Genomic DNA, 26833 nt, shown 5'->3' on the forward strand with positions numbered 1-26833 from the left:
GGAATTAGTGCCTCGTGCTATCAGCAGGTTTTATGAGCAGGGCTGAAACTAGCAGCCTATAACTCACAAAACTTGAAAGAAAAATGTAAGAAGTTGGCATATATGTTTGTCTTTCTCATGGCCATCTGCCCTCCCAGCACAGCCGGCCACCCGAACAAGCAGAAGGCACAGGCAGACACAAGCGATTGGGATGGGAACACCCCGGGCTGTAACTCCGTGTTGCATTAACACACTACATGTGTTGCACCAGCACCTCTAAGCCCCAGTGGAGGTCACGAATGGCCCTTTGCAACCACTTCTGTGCTCAGCCTGGGGTGGCACATCGCTGGTTATTGTGGAACTCCCAGAAAGCGGGAAAGGCAGGAAAAATTATGACAAAAATGCAGACATGTAGGCAGACACGAAACTACTTCTGGGCCACTCCAGCAGCCAAGACTAGGACTGAGAAAGGCCACTGAAATCCCAGCTCTATATTCTATTCCCTGGTATTCTACTACAGAGCTACCTATTTGCTGCAATCGTATTGCCAGTGAATTAAAGGCATGAGTGGGCACCGAAGTGCAGTTAGAATCACCAATGAATTTAGGCTGAAAGATCTCTCACCTAGCCCAAGCACCAGGAAATCCTCCAAACACACCATACACAATGTGGAGCCTCCAAAGAAGGTCCAGGCAAAAAGGGACACGTCCAGACCCCTCCCTCCAACAGAGAGGATGAAAACGCTGTTTAGAGGATGAATGGTTTCTAGCCAAACAGGATAAGGACAATTCACCGGTTTACTGGTATGTTTGAATTTAATTTCTCATGAATAAGTGCTGTTGCAGATGCTAGAAAGAAATAGATGCAAAAAAGATCCTCGGTGAACTCTCAGACCACCCACCCGGCAGCAAGGCAGAAAGAGCAGGAGCAAGGTCATTGCTGCTTCAGCAATGCACAGGGACCTGAAGGAGCAATTTATTCTAAGATACAGTTACCTCCAGAGGGGCAGCTACCTCCAACATAACATGTTAAATATTACTGTTGCCTGGTTGCTGTTGTCCCTAGGCAACCATTCAAAGCACCTTTGCAGAAAAGGGCCTGCACCGCTACCATGAGACATCTTCAAGCGATCCAGCCTCTGCCTGCGAACACCACTTCCAAGGGCACAGGGGCCTTTGGGCAAGCGCTTGCTTCTCACTACGATCATGCATTTGTGCAGCTCAGGTCTACACAGAGCCCTTAAACGCACCCACCCAACAGCAAACGCAGCACGGATTCGGAAGAAGCAATTCCTGTCGGGAAGTTCTCAGCCATGCTGGGGTCTGAGAAGCCTGAGACCGGATCTGGAATGTTAAAGTAGTTCCTCTGCTAGAAGGAACACGGCAATACAGGAGGGGATGGAGAAACATGCTGAAGAGTTTTGACTCAATACTATAATAGAATTCTTAAACAAGGGGAATACATTTTATTTTTACAGGAGAAAGCTAACGCAGTAGCTGAAGATCTAGGCAAAGGTATGGTGTTTTGGGCTTTTTTTTTTTTTACATTAAAAGGCAAGGTTTAAATTTAAATTCCTTGAAAATTTTTCATTGCAAACAGTTTTTAATGGAAAACGTATCCCCTTCCCATCTACCTCTAAATACACACTTCCTAAGTTTGTACAGGTTGTTACTGTTTAAACACGTTCTACAATCTTCTAAAAAATCTTCTTGCACATCCCTTCAATTATTTTGGGCACAGCGCAGTCTAAGCAGCTGTTTGAGTTACAGTAAGACAGACCACTTGTAATGAGAATGTGTATTTGATAAGCTTAAAATGTAGCTTTGCAAATGTTCTCAACTTTTCAGCTGGCTTACTGAATTTTTACTCGACCGCCTACCAGAATCATAAACCTATCAGTTCTACTTAAATTCAGCAAACAATCTGGGCAAGGCTTCTCTCCACATGCATGAAAGCGCCTTACAAAGCTGATTTGGATGTTTCTGGATATTCTTTTGGTGCCTTGAACACACAATTCTGCTTTATTTGAAATTAACTGTCACAGGTGGGGGTTGTTCCTTCTGTGGCTACAGCAAAACCAAAGACAGCATTCCAGGTGTGCTGGGGTTTTGCCTCCAGCATAGCAACTGTCAGGATAAAAATACAGCTAGACTTGTAGGTCTTGGCTTAAGGCCCCATTTAGGTTAAGCACTAGGCCTCATTTCATTCTGTGAATACAGAACAACTGGGCAGACAGCGTGTAGAAACACACGAGATGCAATAAGGAAACCATTCCAGATATTTCTGACACACATTATAGAGATGGGATAAATGTCAGCTTAGTCCAGATTTTACGCTCTGACCCAGACTCGCCGAGGACTTTCGGTCCTCGAGGCAAATTTCCGAGTTACACATGGTCTGCCAGGCACAGCCAAGCTGCTCTTCCGGGCAGCCACAGCTGCCACCAGGTCCGCGCTCCCCTCCTCTGCAGATCAGCATGGAGCTGTCATCCGCTGCTGCCGCTTTGGTGCTCCCTGAATGAGATCACCGCAGTTTTAATCCTTCCTGCCACGCAAGCAAGAAACATAACTCACCAGAGCAGAGTCTGTGCAGACTGAATTTATAGTCTCTTTTAGCTCAGAGTCCAAGAATCAATTTTGATATAACTGTGCTTTCAAGACCACTGGCGAGCTGCAGCACTAGCTACTCTCCCTGGCTCTGCAAAGACACATTTCACCAAGCCATTCTTTCTGCATCTGGAATTCCTTCCTACATCCCATTCTCAGAGATTACACTTGTCCTTTATAAAAAAACCCACCAGACAAACTGTACTTCGTAACAGAGTTGGGTAAAGGGAGTGCAGACAGCTGCTGTGAAGGAGAAGCTGTTGAGCCACAGCACTCCTTCGAAGCGTTGCTGTCCTGGCACATCCTCTCAAACACCTTTGTTTCTTACTCTTTTCTACCGTGCATTTCTTTGCGTCTCCAATTATTTCAATGCATGAAGACTGGAATAGAGACAAAGCTACCAATATATAGAAAAGGATGTTACAAAGCAGAACACAAGCACAGTGAAAAGAGCATAAAGAAACCAGAGGAGGATATTGATTAGCATGGGAGAAACTTAACACTGTTTCCAACACATGCCTCATCCCTCTGCCATTATTCTGGAGAGGGGGGAAGAAGGGCCGAGTCCCCCGGCCGAACACCGTCCCTCGCAGTAGTGTTACACCAGTCCACTCCCAAGACAGCAGCTCCCAAGACTTTAACACCTGCACAGCTAAAGGGCACATTTCATCTCGACTCGTCAGAATCTCACCCAGCAGCACAACCCATCTCCAACTTATGTTACAAAATAAAAGAATAGGTACAAATACATTTAACAAACTTTCAGGTGGCAATTACCAGTAAGCCAATATTAATAGAATTAGTTATAAGCTACAGGCCACACAGATCCCTTCTCTCTCAAGGAAATATATGTTATTCTTCAGGCAACAGTTCTGAGAAGATTATTCTCCCTGCAGAAGGCAGCATAAACCTGTTTGTTAGTATGTTAGTACGCAAATCTTTTTGCCCTTTCTAACGACTCATGTCTGTATCGCACCAACGTCTGACTGCTGAAAACCTACTTACGGTAGAAGGAGTGCAGCTGGTTTTCAAATTCAGCAAGTCAATTTGCAGACTGTCTTTGCTACTTTCTACCTTCCTGGAACAAGATATAAATGATACATGAGAAGATTTCTGGTTCCCGCCTCTGAAAAGCACCTTGGAAGTTTTACCTGAGGTGAAGTCTTGAAGGATCAGGACCAAATCTATCAAAAGAGTGGCTACCTCCAGGACCCTGCAAGCATATGACACAACTGCAGCTGAACAAGCACATGTTTTGCTGCCATCAGAGCAATTTGCAGAGCACTGATACAAGCACCACAGAATTGAATATGCCTCCATTATGAAGTATATCAGGTGCCACCATCACCATTGCTGGGCTCAAGATTGAATCAATCGCGCTAAAATTAAAAGTGGGTTTGGCAGTTCAAGGCAAAAATGGTCTTTTACCCCATCTGCAGCGGGGATCGCAAAAATGACAATGATGCCAGCCCTCGACTTCAACACCCGTTGCGGTCAGAAGTTAATCCCTCCCTTATTGGGGTCTACTACACAAATGTCTGAGTAGTTGCAGGGCAAGGAGAAGATACTGCCTTCCTCCAAAGGCAGGCAGCTCTCAGAGAAATGCTGCCGGACTGGAGAAAACACTGGTCCATTGATGCAGACTGTTTTCTTCTCTTCTCAAAAGGGTACTGCTTTGCATACTCTCAAGGTTGAATTTCAGTGAATGTCTGTCCTGTGCACACTTCCAGTGAAATTAGGGGAAAAAAGTTAAAGAAAAGGTTACAAAGAGAGTTCTAATTTGAAGGAAAAGCAAAGAATCATAACTGACCGTACTAAAACGGCAACAATAGCTGTCCTCCTCCAGTGTCAGTGTGGCTGTATGAACCACTCCTTCAGTGGTCTAATGCCCTCGGCCCCAAACCAGAAGGGAAGTGTACAAGAAATACACTAAGGAGAACATATGACTCTGCGTAACTCATTCAAGCAAGCATTAAAAACACACCAAGCGAACAATATTTGCTCACTTTAAATTCAAGATTTATGCTACAGCTTAGAACTGCTGATTGATTGCACAAACGGTCAATAAAAAGAATCAATGTAAGACGCTCTGCTGAAGTACACAAGGAATTGAGGGGAAAAGACTTCAAAGCAGCAGCAACGGTTGTGGTCTAACACCACAGACATTTGTATATTTACAGACTCTCTAGTCCCTTGTGGCCCCAGAGAATTAGGAAGCAGCTTTCACTACCGATAATGGAATCTAGGTTTCTCTACCCCAAAAGGGCTTGCAGGAAAGCTGGCCAGCCTCTTCCAACAACGGCCAGACTGGGCCTCCCATAGCACATCCCCTGCCCGAGGCTGCCAGCAGCCCGCAGCACATCAGCCCTCTGCAAACTCACACCTCTACAGGCAAAGCACCACAAGGGAAGCCAGCTTGACGCTGCAGAAAATCCAGTCTCGTTTTCTACTGTTTGATCTAGAAAACCTGCATGGTCTTGGGTAGGTACCTTATCTCATGGCTGATACTCCTGCTTTTTTTCTTCCCACCACTTAGACAAAGAAATTAAAGTAGCTGTGCAGCATCTTGAACACTTTGAGCACTTCATAACCTTCCTATTATTCACCCAAACCCTGGCAGCTTTAAAGAATCCAATAAAAAAGAACCTCAATATTAACTACATCATGCTTAGTTTTCAAGTCTTTTAAATAAAGCTTCCAATCCATGAAGCGTTTCCCAACCCCAAACTGCTCATTAAACCCTGTTTCATTGCGGCGAGCCAGATGAAGAGAGGACACTTTACCTCTGCAGAAGGGGAGAGGAAAATCCCAGGAGGCACCGTTTTCCAAGTTGGCATGGCATGTGAGCAACGCGTGTCCTTCCAGAAAGAAGCCTGGATTACAGCTGTATCTCACTTTGTCCCCGATGCTGAACGTCGTCCCTTGCTGAATCCCGTTCTGCAGCCTTCCTGGATTCCCGCACGTGTGGCTTGGTAGAACTGCCAAAGAAAGTTGCTTCTGGTTAGGGACAGTGCACTGTAACACAGCTGTCAGGGGAAGAATCCAGAGGGAAGGCTTGCCTCAAGGTAAATGCATCACTCAATGTACAGAGCAAATAACCACAAAACTTACCCTACTGGATCACACGCCAGGATTAAGCCAGTTACGGCTGATGTTTAAGTACCATTTCTACTGAATATATGTAAGGAAGCAAAAAATCACTCCCCAAGCTACTGAGTCAGAAACAAGATCTGCTCTTTCCTGACCAGTTCTACCAGTTTCTAAACCAAAGCATCCCTCTTCCCTGTGCCCCCTGCAGTTCTACTCAACACCATTGCAGTTAATTAGAATCCAGAGGTTACGCTCCTGTTGGAAATAACATTTTTCAACAGACCTTCGCCGGGCACCTAAAAGGCCCGAGATAGAAGCAGAGTTGCATTACACCTTAGAACCACACAGAAGACAGCAAAACCTGTAATTAGCAACTATAACATCGACAGAAAGAGCAACATTCCAGCCCACTAGGATTTATACTTCACTGCACTCTGTGTTTAAACCAGATGTCGCACACACCCATCAAAGCGGACTCTGAACACCACAGCTGGAGCCAGCTCCACTGAAGACCAATTATAGTCCAACAGTTGCATCAGAAAAAATATGGAATACTTGAACGTAAGATGGAGAAATTGCAGCTAACATACTAGTAAATCCTTATCCAATGCCTCTGTACAGCAGTTTCAGTGAATTTAAATAAAACTCTACAGGTTCCCACAAGCCTCTCCAAAATAATCCACTCAAATCATGGTTTTAGAGCCCAATATAAAACCCAGCAAATTCAACCAAGACTAAGAATGACTTAATCAAATTTGAATCGGGCCCTTGTGCAGCATCTTGTATTATAGTTCTTTTTCATTAAGGCTGAAACATCAGAGGAAGGAAAACACGGTCATTCAAAGCTGAGTGATGGTTTATCATCGGAAACAATTTTGTCAGGGGCATGAACAAAACCAGATGAATTTCTACAAGCAAAGGAAGGTTTAGTCTGCAGCTCTGCCAAGGAAAAGAAGATTGAAAGGAAAATGATATGCTAGCGCACACGGCATGCAAAATAAAATACAGCCAAAACTGTGCGTAAGCATGTGAAATGAAACAAATCCCTAACACTAGCTGATGCAGAGCACTACCTTTCCGTCCTGCCATGGGGTAGTGCTTTAGGATCGGGATTTGAAACTTCCCTGCTCTGCCTCCAGCACAGGCCTCCCCCGCCAGCGGCCCCGGCTGCCGCCTGGGAGCGGAGATCGGGTACCCTAAGAGGGCTCTCTACAGCAGATCCGCGCCCAGTATCCCTCGCAGCGAGGGAAATGAAAGACTAATCTGTAACCAATACAGGATTAGGCTTCCTGCATCCAGACAGACCACCTGGTTTTCCATTTAACCCACTTCCAGATTAAATGCAACCTTGCCACCTTAAACTTGATTAATTTTAACAGCACATACATCTTGAATCCCACATTGCTTCAGGTTTGGTTTTCCCCCCCCCGCTGCAACTGCAAGCTCTCCCCACACATCGGTGCGCCGAGGAGCAGCCTCTCCCAGCGCCCCGGGGACACCGCGCCGGGCTCCGGTCTCCCCACGCAGCCTTGTGCTGCGCGGCAGTGGGGGCACAGGGAGGAGCTCTGGCAGACGAGATCTCTTCCTTTTGCTCCTTCTGCAAAACACTATTTACACCCTTCCACAAAGAGCCCAGAGCTGGGAATTTCAGCAGCAACTTTCACATCAAAATATTAACGACCACACAGGTCGGGTAAGCGGGGGGATGCTATCAGATACATCAGATGGGTTGAAAAGCAGCTTAGAACTAATGTTTCATTTTCCATAATGATACTCAAAACCCCAATTTAATTAAATTACCAATGTCACTTTTTGTTAAAAAAATGAACCCATTCCTGCTTTTATGCTTCCTTCCTTTAAAATTAATGACTAGAACATTGCTATAAATAAAAATCTATCATTTTTAAAAGTCAATCTCTAACACTAGCTGCTCTCTACTTAATGAACTGTGAAAGAATCAGACTACCCCAACCTGCATCGTATCTTAAAATCATGCTTGAAAAACAGGATCTCATTTAAAAATTCTGCTTCATTTGGCTCCTTTAACTAATATCTTGTTACAGGACAGACAGTGCACACATGCTTTTGGGGGAAGCAACATTAACTCCTTGATCGCTTTGGATTCAGCGGGGTGCTGCAGGAATCGGTCAGCCTTGATTTTAAATTTCTGCACATCTGCAGAAGACAAACACTTTTTCAAATGCTGCGTTGTGGACTGAAAGAACTGCTTCCAAAGAGGCTGGCACTACATCCAGAGCCAGCTTCAGCATAAGCAGCAGACAGAGCTGCCCACACGAGGACCCGCTGTCAGTCATGGCCTTGAGGCGCTTGTGCAGAACATGAATTTGGTCAGCCCCGGACGTGAGCTGGTGAAGTACACCTTCCCCTGCAGAGGGAGGGAGAAGACTCGATGGACACAACATCTGTGCTCCCTGGGAAAGCAGAGCTTCACAGACCCCCTCAGCAGATCGCAGGGTGGGAGTCCAAGCAGCCGGGTGCAGAGGCTGGAGATGTCCCCATAAACCCCCCGACCAGTTCGCCCGGCGCAGGAAGCCCGTGCCTTTGTTCCGCTGTGAGTGCGACCCCCTGAGCTGGTGCAGGAACCGCTTTCACAGCAATGGATTTGTGATTCTACTCCAACATTCCTGAGAAGAGATAATATTATTGCTCATCCTTGGCTGCCTCTAACAGCCAGACTCTCTGATTGCTTGAGAGATTAATAGAACTGTATTATTTACATCAGATGTCGCACAGAATAATATTATTAAAGCTTTGTCTTACCCATTTACCAATTCCACTGTAGATTAGTAGCACGGATTCTTTTTTCCTCCCCATAAAAGCTTTGTTCCCAGCAATCAACATAATATTTTCCAGTGATTGTATGGAAATGAGTGCAGCCACAGACCAGATTTGTACAGATGAATAGAAGGTCCTGTTAGTCATTTTGTAGCTAAGTCTGTTTCTTCCCATGATGAATTTAGAGCAGTTTATTTTATTTGTCTTGATTTGAACAGCTCCCAAACCCTTATCATATTTTATGACAGAGGAAGGGAAATAGGATTATTCCATGGCAGTTGTACCTGGAGAGCTCCTCGACATACCTCAAACATCACTGTCCCAAGGGCTATTCAGATACACTGCCCTGGAGACCCCGCTCCCTAAAATGACACAGCAGAGGAACCATTACCATGGTGTTAATTGCCAGCACAGGCACAAACAGAACCAGAGCATTAATTGATCTCTAGAGAGGAGGTTACGCGAGAACTACAGCTGTAACTGTTTCCCAAGGTAACAGGAGATAGGATGATCAGAGAGTAAGGCAGAAATGTCACCTTTTCGGCAAGAAACTATGAAGCGTCAGGACATGGAAGCCATCAGACAGGAATAAACCGAGCAAAACCTAGAACTCTCCCACTCCTTGCAGGAATATCAGGGAGTCAGAGAAAGGACTGGTGGAATGGTACTGTACCGTCCCTGAGACGGATGCGCCAGCCAACCATGGCATAAGAGACAAAGGGCCCCCTACAGCCCCCACCCGCCCCCTTCCCAAGCGCCTGTACACAACAGGTATGAGGGCTGGAACCGGATGGGCAGACAACTGATGATGTGGATGAAGGTCCTCCTGGGACGGAGGGATTGTTTAGGCAGCCCACCCCCTGCACCACAACCACTCACGTTAAGAATAAAAGTGTAGTTGTCATAGATGACTCCCGAGGGGAACAGAGGGTCCAATACGCCAACCGGACCCAACCCATGGGGAGCCCTGCATCGCAGCCAGGCGAGGGAGGGGCTGTCCCGCTCTGCTCCGTGCTGGCGCGGCCTTGCCTCGAGCGCTGTGGGCAGGGTTGGGAGCCACAGGACATTAAGGGCATAAAGCTACTAGAGAATGTCCAGAGGAGAGCCATGAAGCTGGTGAAGGGTTTAGAGGGGAAACCGTGCGAGGAGCGGCTGAAGTCCCTGGGTTTGCTCAGCTGGAGCAGAGGAGGCTGAGGGCAGCCTCATGGCGCTCTGCAGCTCCCTCCCAAGGGGGGGGGGGGGGGGGGAGGGCTGGTCTCTGCTCTCTGGTGACCAACGCCAGGACCCGAGGGAATGGCAGGGAGATGTGCCAGGGGAGGGTTAGGCTGGGTATCAGGGAAAGGCTCTTCCCCCCCGAGGGTGGTGGAGCCCTGGAAGAGGCTACCCAGGGAGGCATCACGGCACCAGCCTGGCAATGTTCAAGAAGCACTTGGACACGGCCCTCAGAGACACGGTGTGAATTTGGGGTGTCCTGTGCAGGGACAGGAGTTGGCCTCGATGTCCTTGTGGGTCCCTTCCAGCTCAGGACAGTCTATGATTCGTGCAAGGCCAGAGGCACGTCACAGAATTCAATGCGTTACTTGAAAATGAACCAAACAAATTGGAAATGGAAATACCACATTTGAGAAGTTACCACCACCCATTCCTGTGAGCTGCTAAAGAGCAGCTGAAGAGGTGTCAGAATTGCTGATCTGCATCAGAAGCTTCATACCAGTCACTGACTTCAAATTTTACCCCCGTTTCTTTCTATCCTTTTCAACAGGCTCACCAGGCCTATTCCCAATTTTTCTCATCCCCTTGCCCAGGACCACTACACTGAAAGGTCTCAAAATCAGCAGCTTTCAAAACCTAGTACTTGTCAAGCCATGCCTCCTTGTTCCAGTTCATTCGAAATTAATTAGTAGTTTTTAAGTCATCAGATGTGACTCTACGCATCCTTGGACAGCATCCCACCATCAGAACACATTCAGCCTAATTACATCAGCCTCTCTCAAACCCCACAGCTCTTCTTGTCAGGAGAAAAAGAAGGAAGAACAAGAAAAGGCAGAGAGATGTTTCTCTTCTTACTCATCACATTGATATATTGGACCAATTCAGGTCCAATTCAGGTACTTTCAAACTAAACAAACTCAAATCCATCCCTAGCTTGCTCACCATTCCGAAGAGAAATCTTCCCCATTTCCCATTCAAATTAATCTTCAGCTCCATTTTCTCTGTTTATATTGTTCGAATATAAAATAACCCCAACATTTAATACCTCAAGATACAGTCTATTACCCTATTTACATAGCTAAAAGAAGCATTTTTATTGCTTGAATTATCTATGGTAGTTTATGACAGATATTGCAATGCTATCATTGTTCTAACCTTGAAATCTTATCAAGGAGTGCAACTTTTATGATATGAGGCCATACATTATCTCCTCATTCCCAACTAATTTTCATTCCTAATAAAAAAAGCAAGCAAGCCATGCCAGAGCAGGCACTTATAGCTCCTGAATACAGTTATTACAGCAGGAATAATTTATAAATCCCAATGAAAGGATGCTACATAGACCAAGCAAAATAACAAAACCATTGACCTAAACTGCTTGGCTCAGTCATCACTGCACACTCATTTCCGAATTAATCTCCATTATGCTTTTTTAACACGTCTTTCCATTTTCCTGCACTTCTGGAATCTAGTGCGGGTTGGAAGTCAAGACATCCAAGCAAATCAACATGAAGGTCTCTTCTGCTGGAGATCCAGGCTGGGCTGGGCAGAGCAGTATTTCATTCCAGAGATAATTTGCCCTATATTTGTTGCCTTCTTAGAAATTCGAGGAGAGAAGCAGATTCTTTAAGGAGAATCCCTCCAAGGTGTCCATCACAGCTTCAAAAAATTAACTGAAACACCTAGGCACAACACGGACAGTGCACCTTTAGCCAGCACAAATGGGAGCTCCAGTGGGGGGGAGAGAAGAGCCACACAGACCAATTGCATCTGTAGCTTTTGGGCCAAGTGCCACAGGGATTCTAATATCCTTCAGCAGTGGTTTAGTGCAATCTGGTTTAGTTGAGAAGAGTTTTAACCTTCATAATAAGTGTCCAGTAGAAAAGGAAATAAATGGTATCCTTTTCATTTCATTTTATCCTTTATGGCATGATTCATTTCCAGTACAGCCAGAGATAAAGCTAAATGGAAACTATTTTTTCCCTCTAATATTTCTTTGTTCACTGAAAAACAGCCAAATAGTTACTTTTGGATAATAACAGACCAAAATGGCTCATCATCCATCTTCTTTGTAGTAGTAGTTCTAGGGCTTTTTTGGAAATTCATTTTCAGTTTTCAATTTACCTTCCTGGAATGTGCTTACAGCAACTTCCACACAACTTCCAAGAGCAGCACATGAGCCAAGAGAGGAGTACTTTAGATTTGATTTAGTCATCCCACTACAGAAATAGCAAAAGATGCAAAACATGAAAGCACTAAGATCATGGGAGATAGAGCAACAAACAACACCGTGTATCTTCAGAGATACACAAATCCTTAACGTTTGGGACTTTATGCCACTCATTATTTATACTTCCAAATAAACATCATTACTTGCTGAGCACAGTTGAGGAAGCCTAGCTAGAATGAAGATACAGATGCTGAAGCCTGGCTACAGAAATCTTTTGCTGGGCCCTGAACATCATCATCATGCTGGCAGATGCTTAGACATCAGCAGATGCTTAGTTTCTAGACCCAGTGGTCCTCCCGTACTGTCCCAACCTGGGATGCTCTCCTGCATCAGGAGCCTAATCAGCAAGGCACTTGAGAATGTGCTTATCTCTGTGAACGTGCTCTAGTCCTGCTGCTTTTCAGTGCAATGACACTTGAACACAAGCTTAATTTAAAGTGTGTGGTTAAGTGTTTTGCTTAGCAGGAATGGATTTAAGTGTACATTTAAAGGCTTCATTGAACTGGCATTTAACAGCTGCAGAGTAACCTGAAAAAACTTCCCTAGGGAGGAGGGTGGTTTTACATTTGTTTTCTCTCTTCCTCCCTGAACCAAGGTTAACCATTCCAAGGGAAACAAAGACCTGCATCTTTTCATAACATGAAAGACAAGCCACGAAAAGCAATACTGCAGCGGTTATCAGCACCAGAAGACAACTGCAGGAACCAGACGAAAGCAGAATTAAAATTGCAGCCCCAGAGAGTTCAGCTGCCATATCAGATTAAGCACCTCACTCCGTTGTGCACATCAAGACTGAAAGCCAAGGCGTCAGTGTGAAAAAGGGTGTCAGATTTGGAAACCCAGATTTGAACTGATTCCATCTAGACACTGGGTGCCAGTGTTGATCCGCTCTGCATTTTGCTGGAGAGTGTCCCTGGACAGGGAACGCTCTTTGTTCTGTTTAAAAAAAAAGCCACTTCCAACTTTAGAGGCCACATTGTTTATCTGCTTATTGATCTTCTCTAGCTATTGGCTGATTACCCAGAAACAGAAATTGTAGCCAACTACATCTGTTTTAATAGATGTTTCACAGCAGAGGAAGGGCATTCACCACAACACATCATTCCTAGTTTTTTCAGCCACTTCTCTGGAAGCAGCAGGTACCAAAGCGCAGGGTGGCGGCAGCCCCTGCCGGGGCCCAGCAGCAGTGTTGGGGCTCCTCCCATCTCACCTACAGCACTGCATGATCCCTGTGCCCACACAGACCGGCCAAGTCCTCACACCACCATCACAGGCAGCTCGATTTTATTTCTTCATTTTTCCAACTGCCTTCAGAATTTCTTCATTCTAATTTATTCCCTCTTATAGTTATCTTTTCTGTACTTCTTTAGGAATCTTGGCTACTCCCTACCACACCATGGCCAATACTGTAGGCGTAACTAACTGGGGCATCAACCTCACAGAGCGGTACATTAACTAATCAGTGAAATCACACAGTTTGTGGGGAAATGCCCTTGAGAGCAGGAAAGGTGAAATATTATACCACTGCGTACAAGAGTCAATAGTAAAAGCAACCAGGAACGCTCAGCTCACAATGCAGACACCTTCTATCAATAACCAGAAAGCAAATACATTTCAAGGATGGTGCCATGAAAGAGTCCTCTGAGCTGCCGTAGCAATTAGGTAGTCTGCTGCTGCTGCTGGCACTAGAGATTCATTATTAATTTGTGGTCATAACTGATAAAAAAAATCTAGAAGGTAATTTTATCCTCTTCAGTGAAAACAAAGCTAAAGTGATCTAATTATGTCATAAAAACACGCCTAGGGCTCAGTCCTGTTTCCTAAATTCACAGCTGCCTATCTTGCAGAATTTGCCACAAGCATAATTTTGCAAGCTATGCAATAACATGCACTCATCTCAGAGAACAAGTTTGTAGCCCCACATGGGATCTCCCCAACGCCTGAATGTATTCAGAAGCAAGAGCTTATTCTGATTACAAGGACCTTACTCTGACTCTAAATCCTTGTTTGTTACTTAAAGGTAGATGTTGTGGATCTGGGTGCTCAGACCTGCCCCCTCTCTTCTTTCATACATCCCAACTTATTTAATGGACATTAAAAGGACATTTATGCAAGCTAAGGTTAGGGCAGGCAGGGAAGGTGAAAGAGGAAATGCCCATAAGACTACTTTAAAAAAGAAAAGAAAAAAGCAACAGTCAAAAAAAAAATCATAGCTTCAGAGTTCAGAGTGGATGTCAGGAAGACATCCTTCAGTAGCAGGGAAGTACAGCATGCTAACAGGCTTCCCAGAGCCGGCAGAATCGCTGTCCTTGGAGCTCTTCAAGATCCAGCTAAATAAAAGCAGATGACCTGATGTAGTGTTGGTCAACGCTCCTGCTCCGAGGGGGAGCCTGCAGCAGAGCCCTCCTGCAGTCCCTTTGTTAGCGCAAACAGGAGAGCACCTACCGCTTCCCGCTCCGTCAGCGCACCACAGGAACACCACGGCACACTCACAGCCATGCGCTGCGCCCCTCAAGTGAGGGTTTTCCTTGACTGACACTTGAACTAAACATCCTGAACTTAAGTTGGAAGGTGACTTGCCTGTTACTTCTGAGCATGTGCCTTGAAGGACGTGGGTGTCATTTCATGCACTTCAGACAAGATGTGGCTGAGCTGCACCGTACGCCTCTCCCGCTGCAGGACAGGCCCTGCAGGGACACTTGCAGCCTGCCTGCCAGTTCGGATTACGAACATCCTCTTCCGAGACCTCTGCACTGACACATGTGTTGGAGGGAGGAATATCCAGCCACCTACTTCGCTCTTCCAGAACAGCAGCGGCTGCTGGCCATCATTCAGATCTCTGTGTGAAGAAACCCGATGGGCTAACGACTGCAGTAACAGCTATGTACACCGCTCCAGTTCTCCCAAACAAAACCCACCTTCTACTTGAAGAAAAGATGGGGGATGCAGGGAAACCTGGAGAGACCATCTATCGCACAATGAATGAATGTTCCTGTTCTGTTCCATTTTACTTATCAGTGAAATGGAAAAAAAATCACCTCATTCACTCTTGTCTCCCTAGACAAGATACTGCGAAGCTTTGCTCAAAGGTTAGGCCTGTATCTATCCATAAATGCTCATTTAAGCTCTATCTAGAATAGTATGATGGTCCAAATGCTTCAAGGAGACCTTGAAAATACCAGGAATTGATGCAAAAAGATGTTACAAATGAAAAATCCATATGTACGTGCTACAAGAAAGGCATCTATTTTACAAATATTGTCATGGAAACAGGATACAGATTTGCTTTAAAGAACACTCAGGACAAATTAACGGGAAGAGACTGGGACTGAACCTAGAAAAGAAGATACCTCAAGATCCCAAGAACCGGCCTAAATCTTGTTCTGCTACATGGGACAAAGCTACGTCTTGTTTAAATTTCACATCACTGATATTAAAGCTGAATGTTTTTGACTCCGATAATACAGTTCTACACTGAGAAAGATCATCTTGAAAGAGTTTGCATGTAACCACAAAAATACCATGTTAGGTTCCCACACACAAATAACGAGGAGAAAAAAGGCACACTTCATTGAGCATTCAACGTGAAACAGCTCAAAAATAATTCCTTCCACTTCCATTCTTCCCTGCTACTTTAATTATGCTGTTTATATGCAACACAAATTTACCCTCTCTAAGGGCAAAGCTGCAAACCCCACTGAAACCTCAGTGGGAAGTATGGGAAGAGACGCTCACCCACCCAACCTCACATCCGCTACTGCAGATGCTACTGCTGCCGAGAGGAAGGTGAAGGAACAAAATCTGTTTGTTACAGACAGTTCCCTTACCCCGTCTGCCACAGGAGAGAATAACACCCAGCCTCTGACTGTCAGCTTACACCTTGAACATTTTCTATTAAGAAAACACTAAATCTTAATCTAAACAGTCTTCAGCTCTTGAACCCTTCAAACAGCCAAAGCACATCCAGGCAAAGCATGGAATTTCAACCCCTTCAAATGCTCCCATGGGAAAGAATTTACACAGCACCTATTTGACATGCAATTCAATCTAAAAAAAAAAAAGTAAAACCTCTTTTCCCTGGAGCTCAGAGAGGAAACACTAGGAAGTCAAAGCAATGCTTCAGCAGAAAAAAATAGGGCCCATTGTAAAAGAAACTACAGAAGGCAACACATAAGCCTCTTGATCAGCAATAGCTCACTAAAGCTTGCAAGAGATTCATGCAGTGGACTTTTCTGTGACTGCCGCCACAGTCTTTACTACCCTAGCTAGCCAAAACAGGTATTTTTAGGCTAAAACCCTTCATGAGCTGTTCATCTTATTAAAAAAATATTGAATGGAATGAAGCAGTAATCATGTCTAAATAACTGAGCTATTAAACAAATTCCAAATCAGCACAGCAGGCTGTGGCTTACGTAAGGTAAAGATCAGAGCAGTAGGAGAGAAAGGCTACTGTGGCTGCAGATTAAACCTTCCCATTCTCACAAAGCAACTGCTGGACTCAACCACCACATACTCAGGATTAGGGCCATTTCTCAGTCCCGTCTCCTGCTGACATCTAAAAGACATTCAGGATATGATTTACTTTACAAAAGTTACAGGCATCCCACAAAGGAGGGAGAAAGTTATATAAGTACCCTTTCGGTAATGAACTCCCCGCTGGAGACGCCTTTGTTAGCCTCCACTAGAACATCTTTCAAGTGCAGATTTGTACACTGCAACACTCGAAGCCTTCCAGACAGCTTCAGCACCTTGTAAACTGTCTGGAAATGAGAAACTCCACACCGCTGTGACCACAAGAGAGCTGCTGTAGTGCACACCCATCACTTACAGCACAGTAACTGGAAAACTTTTAGTGATGTTTGAAGACATCTATCCACCTGCTTCTGGAAATACTGAAAGGTTTTACTGAATTTGGGGAAGTTGTTGTGTCACAGGTCAGGAAGAAACCAACATCATGCAACAGAAGACCAGAAAGAAACTGCTATTGTCCTACAATTCCCACAGAGACAAAAGATGCCTCTCCCTCCATCATGAACCCTGGTAGTTGGCAGAGGCAGTCCCTGGAGCAAGAAGGTTTAAGCCTGCGATAATACCAATACAACACAGGTCTTGTCGTTCCATGTTTTGTTCCTGACAGAGCCCTACTTATACATTAAACAACTAAAGAATATAGGAAAAAACTGGATTTTGTAAGCAAGGATAAACATACTGTCCCAGTTACAGGATTACACCTGCCATTCAACCCCACCCCACCTCAATTTCTCATCTTTCAAATAAATTAATACCATTAGTTCTTAAGAGTTTTTGCTCCGCAGGCTAGCCAAGCAATTTCACCCAGTAACTCCCCCTATTTCCAACTCTCTGCACCCAAATTCTTCCAAAAGGGATCATTTCCACCAGATAAACTAAGTTCTACCCAATCTTGGCCTCCAACCAGAAAATCTATTCTCTTGATCAAAGGCTTCAAACCTCACTCAACTCAATTTTTCCTCGGCTCCTTTCATCCCATCCCCGCCCCCCCAACTCAAGTGAAATTGGATATATTCCACAGTACAGAGACATCACAGAAAGCTTAACAACGTGTGGCATTTATATAGTATTTTATATGTTCAAAGCATCATTTAGGCATTACCTGCAGCTCAGGGGACCGGTCAGCCAGGCTGGAACTCTATTTAGCATTAGCTCTCATGGGATTTCTGATAATGGATTCTTCACTTGTATCAGAAATGCCATAAAAATAGATCCGTTTAGGGGGCAGCACAGCCGGTATGCTTTCATCGCAACCTAGTCTTCAAAGAATAACAGACACTTTTTCAAGCTCTAAGTTTTCCTTTTAATTTGATTTCTAAACAAAAGATTGCGATAGTCTTTCTTTTATCAAGACACTTGTCGACCTCCAGCACTACGGCCTGAAACTAAAATTCCCAAGGAGAACTAATGGCTGTCATTTCCATACACACAAGTTGCACCAGGCTTTGTTGCACTTTGGTCCAATGCACTTTCAGTAATTTAGATTTTTCTGTAAAATATCCAAATTACAGCTGGCTTGTCCACTGAGAATCTGCTCATACATAATTACATGTCTGGAACAAGAAACCTAACTTCCATGAAGTTTCTGTTTCTGCTGACTTTCTTACCTACAAGCCACTGAGGCTACCAGCTCAGGAGGACACCAACATGCACGTGCCATCATGAAAACAAGAACGGATGAAGATCCTGGGGGATGGTTGAGGATAAATGCATTAAGAAAGCATGTACCGCCAACCTGGTCACATATTCACAACAAAGCACAACTGCTAATGAGATTACCATATGAAATACGCCAGCACAAACTCGTTTTCCTCCCACTATATGTTCCTGTAAGGCTGGTCTGATTTTATAGGACGAGAGGTTGGGTGGGAGGAAGAAGATAAAAGCGAGATCAATGATTGCAAGAGATTTTAATTAGCATAAAGGTTCCTCTGGGTTAGCTTACAGAATTGACAATACACCTAACACAATGCCTGGAAGATTAATTTCAGGAGAGTCTGAGACCTGGATCTCTGTCCAAGATATTCTGAAAAATGTACATACAGCAGTTTCTGACACAGCACGTAGAACACCCTGCTCTTTTCTAGAGACCAACAGGATAATTTCCTAATTCCTTACGTCACTTCCATTAGACTATGGAAACTCTTGTGCTTCAAATACAGCCTGTTTTCTCAGCAGTGAGTGGGGCTTATGTAATTTTTAATATAAAATAAGAATTCACTTGATGTCAAACTAGAGACTCTATTCTATTAAAATACAGGATCATTCCAAATGCCCAGTCTCAGACGTTTCTGAGCTCTAACCAAGATGTATGAAGCATGAGCACTAAAGTGATTAGTCTGCAGGAGGTGGAAACTCATGGAATTTAATGACACAGCACTGAAAAGAAAGCTCCAGCAGCGAGTGCTCAGGCTGAGCAAAAAAAACCAACCTAGTGGTCTAAAAAGGATAGAGGAGTCAGGAGAAGGCTGAACCATAAGATACTCCCACATTCACAAGATAAATGGACAGACATTTGCATCTTCGACTACAGAAGGTCTGCAACTGAACATGCAGTCATGCAAAAACCTGTCACCTTAGCTTGCAGCGGGGGGAACTAAGCACAAATGGAAAGAAAAGCAAGAGTAAAGAACAATATTCCTGCAAATTTGCTTCCTCCATAAGGCCAAGGAAAAACAATCCTGGAATTAATGTGATCATCAAGCAAGCAGGGGATAGCATTTTCACATCGGCAACTCAAACAGGGCGTAGAGGCAAGTTCTGCATCCTGGAAGGGGAGAACTATAGTACTTATATTTCAGATGTTACATGGTACATAAATAAGCATTTGACAGACATCATCTTAAAAACCTTCAGACAGAAATAACAAGGAAGAAATGCTCAGAAACTAGCCACTTCTTGAAGCAATAAGCTCTAATGGATTAGTTGGAACCCATGTTTTTATGCTTTTTATCCCCACCCTCTTTCTTTTCTTCAGCTTTTGTGCTAAGCTGAAAATATCCAGCCGTCCCATCCCTACTGTTTGTGGAAGTAACGACAGACGTGCCAAATTCCCCACCCTCCATTCTCAATTGCTTATTATCAAGAATGGAGGCCACAATATTGAAGCAGCAATGCGTATTTATATCTCTTTGGCAGAAAGATCTATTTTGAATGAATGAGCTCATATTTTTCCCAGTCTGAAGTACACCAGTGGCATGGGATTTGTCAGCTGGATTCAGTGTTTCTCAATACAGAAATACCTGGGTATGAAAATCTGACCCATCGCAGAAGCAGCGAACATCTGGATTTACACCAATGCTATAAAACACTTCTCATACCTAAAATTGTACTAAGATTAATTAAGGAATTTGCAAGTTATGCGTGAAACCATTTTGGCCTTGAAATTAGTTGAAAGACAGGAAGAAATAGCCAGAACCTCCAGGGGGCTGGAGGGTGGGAACCAGCACTGAAAAGGAACACAAAAGGAGTCCAGCGCACCTCCTCGGTGCGTGCCCGGCAGTTCCTCCCCACTGAGCCACGCCAAACACGAGCTAGACACCTCTCTGCTGCAAAAGCAAAGCCAGCTCTGTAGCTGCGAGATGGCTCCTGGCTAGAAAAAACCAAAAGCCCAATCAGAACAACCGTGCCCACTGTGTATGAAAACAGTATGAGTCAATCCTTTGAGTGAAAGGTATTTTAAAAGACCTGGTCTGTCAATCAGCTGTGGCCAAGATGGAGGGGAGACTCCAGCGAGAGAAGCGAAGAGCGATAAGACCAACTGCTCAGTCATATCCTTACAGATGAGATCTCTCGCTGTGAAATTTCCAAGATAAAGCAGAGCACAGCACTTCCCTAGGGGCAGAAGGCAGTCGCCGTGACTCTATCAAGTAACTAGTTATAATTCTCATGCAAACAACAAGAATAATCAAATTACTATCACAGCTGTGTCAGCCTGAAGAAAATAACATCTATGAGATGATCAAAGCGAGCAGATGACCTCACAGAAAGTACAGTCAAGATATCTGTCCTTTTGCAACTTGTTTGCTTTGGTGTGAGCTCAAAATTAAATACCTACCTCTCAGACTGCTTCTAACTGCACGGGAGAGACTGCCACAGCCTGCACCAGCCTTCCGGCAGCACTCATCCTATTTACTGGTCGACATCCAAGGGGTCACGTGCACACGTACCCACTTTTGTTTATTTTTCTCCATCTTTGCTGGCATAAAATACAGGCACAATGCATTTGCTAGCCCTCAGGGCAAAGCACCCGACAAACCTGCAGGTTAGGGAATGGATGAAGCTGTTGAACAAATGAGAAAGAGCAAATAATCTGAAAGAGCTTTTCAGTGGGTTTTGGTGGGTCTGCTTTTTGGGTGTTCAGTTTTGAGGTTTTGGCAGTGGTGGATTTTGAGGGGGGTGCTTTTGGTTTTTTTGTTGGTTTTTGCTTCATTTGTGTGGTGGATTTACTGTTTTGTTTGTTTGTTTTTAAAGCAGAAGCGGTTTCTTATCTCCAACATCTGTCAAACCTCAGGTCACATCACCTGAAGCTGCGCTTTCAGACATTGGCAGGTCTGTTTTATTACTGTTTTAGCTAGAAAAGCTTCATCTTTCCAAACTGGTCATGGCTGCGGTGTTTTTGTTGAATGTGTTGTTGTTTTTAATGTAAAACTCACTGGACATGAATTACCTTTTACACCACTTAACCCCTATTAAATTTAGTTGAAGTACCAGGTTAAAAAATTTCGTCCACGCACAGAGGGCACAATTGCATCGCCCGCGTCTTTTGGAAACCAATCTAAAAACAACATGATGAACTTTACGACAGGGATATTCAGACACAGCTAATAAAAATCTACACTTAAGGAAATAAATGTTGTAAGTAACACATTTTGCTTTCAATCTATTGCATAAATTAAAGGTCATACACTTAACTCGTACAAACTAAATGATTTCTCTTATAATGAGGTTTATACAGCACGTTACAGGACTGGGCTGGGCCTGCAAAGATGCAAGTCAGGAGCTTCAACTGTAATCATCCGTTTTGACCAGCTACCATTGCCATAGTTACGCTCACTGCCCAGAAAGAAGTTTTCTAAAAGGATCCTCTTCACCGAGAGCTAACTGGATAGCCAGCGGTGCGATGTTAGAAGGCTCAGGATGCACAGAGGCGTGCCTCGAAGTTCATGCTGGGCAGTTCTCTGAAGAGTCGTGCCTGCTTTTGTACAACCTGTGCGAGGACATTCAGCGTGAGCGTCATTTCAGCTCTTGCCACAAGGTCTGGACAAAACACGCACTGTCTCCTTCCCTGGAGACATCCACCCCCCGCCTGGACGCGGCCCTGCGCCCCTGCTCTGGGTGTGCCTGCTCACGCGGGCGGGGGGGGGGACGGGGTGAGCTCCAGAGGGCCCCTCCAGCCCCCAGCATCCTGGGATGCTGTGGTACTCGAGATCAAAACCTGAGCTGATTCTCTTTTAAAAGAGGTTCAGTTTCATTCCTTTCAAGCAGGCATTGGTCATATCAGACCAACATATCTAATAATTAAGCACCATTAAGTAATTAAAATTTTTGCAGTAAAACTACAGAATTACTAGACAATCATTAGGGATTAAATACTCCCAGTACAAAAGAGAATGTGTAAAAGCCAATTTTCAGGAACAAATTGGAACCTGTTGCAGTTTTCCATATAAAATTGGGGAGGGCAGACTGTTTACATCAAATTTTACTATTTTCTGTGAGTTTTTCACTTTTCCACCAAAAGTATTTCTCACTGACCAAAGTCATCTAGCAAATTAAACAGGCTGAAAAATTTTCCCTGAATATTTTAATCTGTAGCATGTTTAGTTCAGCTTTTCCATTTTATTTTTAATTGTTGGATTACCTGTTATTTTATACCAGGCTTTACGATCATCCAGAGGAAGGACACATTGCCAAGGCTTGGTATAGCATAGCTACAAGGAAACACGGGTCAGATCTGTTAGTACTTCTATGAGGTGAAAGCAAGCCAGGCCAAATTTGTTTTGCTCTACATTTCAGGGATTACTGATTGACAGGCCCTATTCTTAGGAATAATATTAATATCACTGAGCCTTTCTATGCTTGAACAATCATATTTCCTCTTTGGTAACACAACAGGGTTTATAGGGGAGACCCAAAAGCACAAAGCCATAGTGACCTTCCCCACTTAAGAAGCTGCTGAAAATGACAGCTGAGCATAAAAAAAAAACCCAGAGCAACTGAGATAATGCTCCAGCCATTTCATCTCCAACACATCAGCCCATAACAATCAGAGTAACAACAAACTCGGATTGATGACACTGCCTCCTCCCCCCAATTCTCCCCCTTCTTTAAACAGCATTTCATCTCGCCATTCCTAATACTTGGGGAAAGAACCAATTCGCACTTTCTGCGCCAGTTACGTGCTCCGAGACTCCCTGAACACAGCCCCAAACACCCTGAACACTGAATCATCTCTGCTCTGGGTGACAAAGCAGATATCCATGTAAAAGTACATTTTCATCTTGATATTGACAGTGTTACAGGCACTGTTTCCTGCCACCTCCCTAAAAGTGTTGTTAATAGTCTCCTCACACAGCAGCAGCTCATGCTCCGAATGAGGCATCTCTGCTTTTGCTCAGCCTTGGATTATCTACATGTGGCATTTTCCAGACACATGAGCTGCAAACACATTCAAGGAAATGCCTCTTCCCCTTAGCCATTTTTTAGATATGGTAATGAATTGCAAGAATTGTAAAGGCAGCTGATACTTGGGGCACAAAGAAAATACTAAATCAAGAGAAAAATCTTACACATGCACACATACACAAGCCCCTGTTCTATTTATATATAGGAAGCTGATCCATTCTCGACATAGCTCATATCTGCACGATCAACTTTTGCACAGTGTGATATGAAACACCTTGGTTTGAGTCAAGGAACAGAAAAATTAGTATAACAGAAGCAAACAGCTCCATCCATGAACCGCTACAGCTGCTGGAGAGCCCTGGCAGGGACCGAGAGCAGCGTTTCAAGGCAAAGCCCAAAATAATTGCCCAGCATCCCTCGACACCTGTCGTTTTGCCAGGGAAAGCTGCATCAGTCTGTGTCTGGCTTATCTGGGGACTCACTAACAAAATTCAATCTAAGTAAATCACAGAGAATAAAGCTGAGCGGTGCAGCAAAGGACATTTTGCCACACTGATCTCTTAACATGCATCACGGACACAACTATGACAGTATTTTCCTTTAACCTATATTCAGCTCGCCAGACTGAATTCAAAGTGCCTCGACTGAAGAAACCAATGCATTCGAGTGAAGGGCAGCACACATCCCTCCAGCTGCACACAGCTGTAAGCAGTGCCACGCTCTTTGGTATTAAAATGACGATTTCAGTTGAACACAGCCTACACGAGGGGATATGTTTTGGTGGAAGCAAAGGAGGGGCTTTCATCTTAAATGACTGACAGCTAATGATACTGCGTTCTTCTTCAAAATATTATTCAAGGTGAGAATGCCTGGTAATCAGAGAGACACAGATCATGACAGCATGTGCACTTGCTTCTGGAAATGCAGATAAAGTTAATTAAATACTCATTTAATTTTAATTAAGATGGATTCACCCTACTTGAGCTGATCAGAACCCTAAACCAAAAGGTATACGGCACAGAGTAGTAGCCTTTTGTTATTGACGCTTTCCTGAAGATACATTAATTGTGTCATCTAATACATACAGGCTTTTTCACATCATCTGCTTAAGCTCTCAACAATTTCTCAGCTTTCCAGAGTAACGCAGGCAACTGAACACCACGGGAATCCTGCTCTGTTCCTCAGCAGGCAGGACAACTGCTTAAAGAGCTCTTCAGATGCCCAAGACACCCCTATATGGCACCACATAGTCCACAAGTTCTGTGCATGCAGGAGTGACAGAGACCAAAGAAAAGCGATGTAGCAAAGGAGATTAAGAGGTCAGAGCAGAGGATTTCTAGAATTTCAGAGAATCTCCCCCATTCCTACTCAGCATCAGTGCAAGAGCAGAACTAATGGAGACCTGGACACGGATCTCCTTGTGTTAGATCAATCCCTCACCCAACACACGATGCTTTCCACTTATCCTAGCCCAGCCCCATGGACAGCCAGAAAGCGAGAACGCTGCTATCCTCCTCCACCATGAAATCCCCCCGCTGGCCTGTGTCCTGGTCACTGACGAGGGGCTGGGGGTCCTTCCTCTTTTCCTTTCCTTGCAGGAAACCACCAGGAGTCACCAGCAATTCAAAGCTTAAGCTACACATAGACAAGGGCTCTTCCAGGCAGGTGGGCCCAGCAAACAGCTTGGAAGTAATTTACTTATTTATACTCAGGTTCTGCTTGGACAGATGACATTTTAATCTCAAAACCGGAAAGAAATACCACCGGGTAAAGCAAAGGGGAAGGAATTACCATCCAGGCTAGGTGGATTTGAACGGATTGAGAGGAGATGTCTCGCAGGAGCTCAGATCCAATCAGCACATGTCAAAGGATTTTGTGGGACAGGTTTTCTGTTACTCGAGCAGGCTTCCTTTCAGTGCCTCCACAAACTGCTTTCTATTTCCCAGCCATCACTGCTATGAAAGATAAGTTCAGTTCACAGCAAGCCACTAAAAGCAGCAGCGGTCAACCAAACCACTTCCTTTTTTTCTGCAGGAATTGCTTTGCCTACATAATCAAAAGTCAACTAGCCGCCTACTAATGGAGAAACTGGAGCTTAAAGCTAATTCTTCCTATCTAAACTGCTGTATAGAGACAGCTTTAGTCTGTACTTTCAGCAATACACACACACAACTTCCTCTAAAGTGTACGTGATCTGTGTATTGGACAGAGATTTGTGCCTAAATCAAGATGTAGACAGTTAAATACATATCCCCACTGAAGGAAAAAAAAACATGGACCACTAAAAGCAGTGTAAGATGATGAGGATTCTTGCAGGAGTCACTGCTGGTACGAGACAGACACAAGCTGATCTCCTCAGCTGAGGACCAGCCCCCAGTATTCCTGTCTTTACGTGCAGAAACAAACTGAAAAATTTTATAACTGTTAGACAGTGACCTCTAAAATTGCATTTGTGAATCCTGTGGAGCAAGAAACGTTTTCCAGGCTGGTGGATTTCTGCAGGCGGCTCCAGGACTGAACTAGCGTTCAAACCTCTGGTCACATCAGAAGGCCGAAATAATAAAACTTGCAGTTACAAAGAGCTCCCTCCGCTGCCAAGGTGCAGAGCTCTGTACAACATCCTAAAAGCAAATTAAAACATAATAAAAACAATTAAACACAACCACCTCTTGGCATGCAAACAGATACAGAAGTACAGTAAGGAGCCCCGGCACCAGGAATACAGAAACTGGCTCAGACGGTGACTGTGGACCCTTGGAAATGTCATCCTAGAGAAAGAACACAGGGTGGGCCCACAGCTCCGGTCAGAAACTGGGGTTCAGGTTGGATCGCTTACCGCAACACTTTCCAAACAGGGAAGTGAAAACCCAGAATTCAGATTTTCAAACTCAACAGAATTTCAATGCCAGTTGATTTGGAAGACAAACCGACCCAAAGTCTCCTAAACAGTGGCTATAATTAAAAGACATACCAGCCAATCGTAGCTATTAAAAGAAACTCCGCAGCTTGTGAGAAGATCTTTCTTAACTCTCCCAACTTTGATCCATTGATGAGATATACCTGGGAAACCAACATATGGAGATAAAGTAAAACAAAGAATAGCAGCTGCACTAGTAGCAACAAGGATTTTTCAGGGATCTGAGACGCTATCTTCAGCATCTCACCTTCCTTTTTACAGCTGCCGTGGTTGTACCCGCTCAAGCACACTGTACATGTGTAAGGATCAAATGGTAATGAAGGACGGACAAGCCTTTTAACCAAATTGGCTTGGCAGTAGGTCTGAAATATTCGCACAGCTCATTAGTGGTGACTTTTTATGGAAACGCATGCTGAAACAAAACCAAAGGCATCTAACAGCTACATGTTCTGCAAATAGATTCGTTGATTGAAAAGAAATGGCTCTATTATATGCGAAAGAAAAAAAAGGAGCAAGGAAGTTGGAAAATGAAGGTTTTGGGAAAGAACCACCACAATGAGAATCTTTCAAAAGTACCCTCACACCGCTGGCTGAGACTTCCAGGAACTGATTTTCAACACCCTTCACCTGTCATGTACAGCAACCCACAGGTCAGGCAAGCACATCTCAAGCACAAATAGCCCTCCATTTCCCAGCGCCGCAAAAGCAGAAGCAGTATCGAAGTCTTGCAAGTTCTTCAGCGTATTCTGCACTACTTCTGCGCACTCTTCTCTCAAAGGGGCTGATCAAGAGAGCAGCCGCACCATGAGGGCAGTAGCAGTGGGACCTCCTTGACAGCAAAGTGTCCCT

General features: G+C 44.4%; 1 protein-coding gene across 2 annotated transcripts in view; it reads right to left on the reverse strand.

Annotated features, from left to right (window-relative positions):
* The window catches only part of CSMD2 (CUB and Sushi multiple domains 2), a 351736-nt gene that overhangs the window by 227832 nt on the left and 97071 nt on the right, over positions 1-26833 (reverse strand). For both annotated transcript variants that reach the window (XM_075115031.1, XM_075115030.1), the window contains exon 5: positions 5369-5563. In XM_075115031.1, coding sequence (XP_074971132.1) covers positions 5369-5563 — 195 coding nt within the window. The remainder of the gene's footprint in view (positions 1-5368; positions 5564-26833) is intronic.

The sequence above is a fragment of the Phalacrocorax aristotelis genome, chromosome 20, assembly GCF_949628215.1.
Source record: "Phalacrocorax aristotelis chromosome 20, bGulAri2.1, whole genome shotgun sequence".
NCBI lineage: Eukaryota > Metazoa > Chordata > Aves > Suliformes > Phalacrocoracidae > Phalacrocorax > Phalacrocorax aristotelis.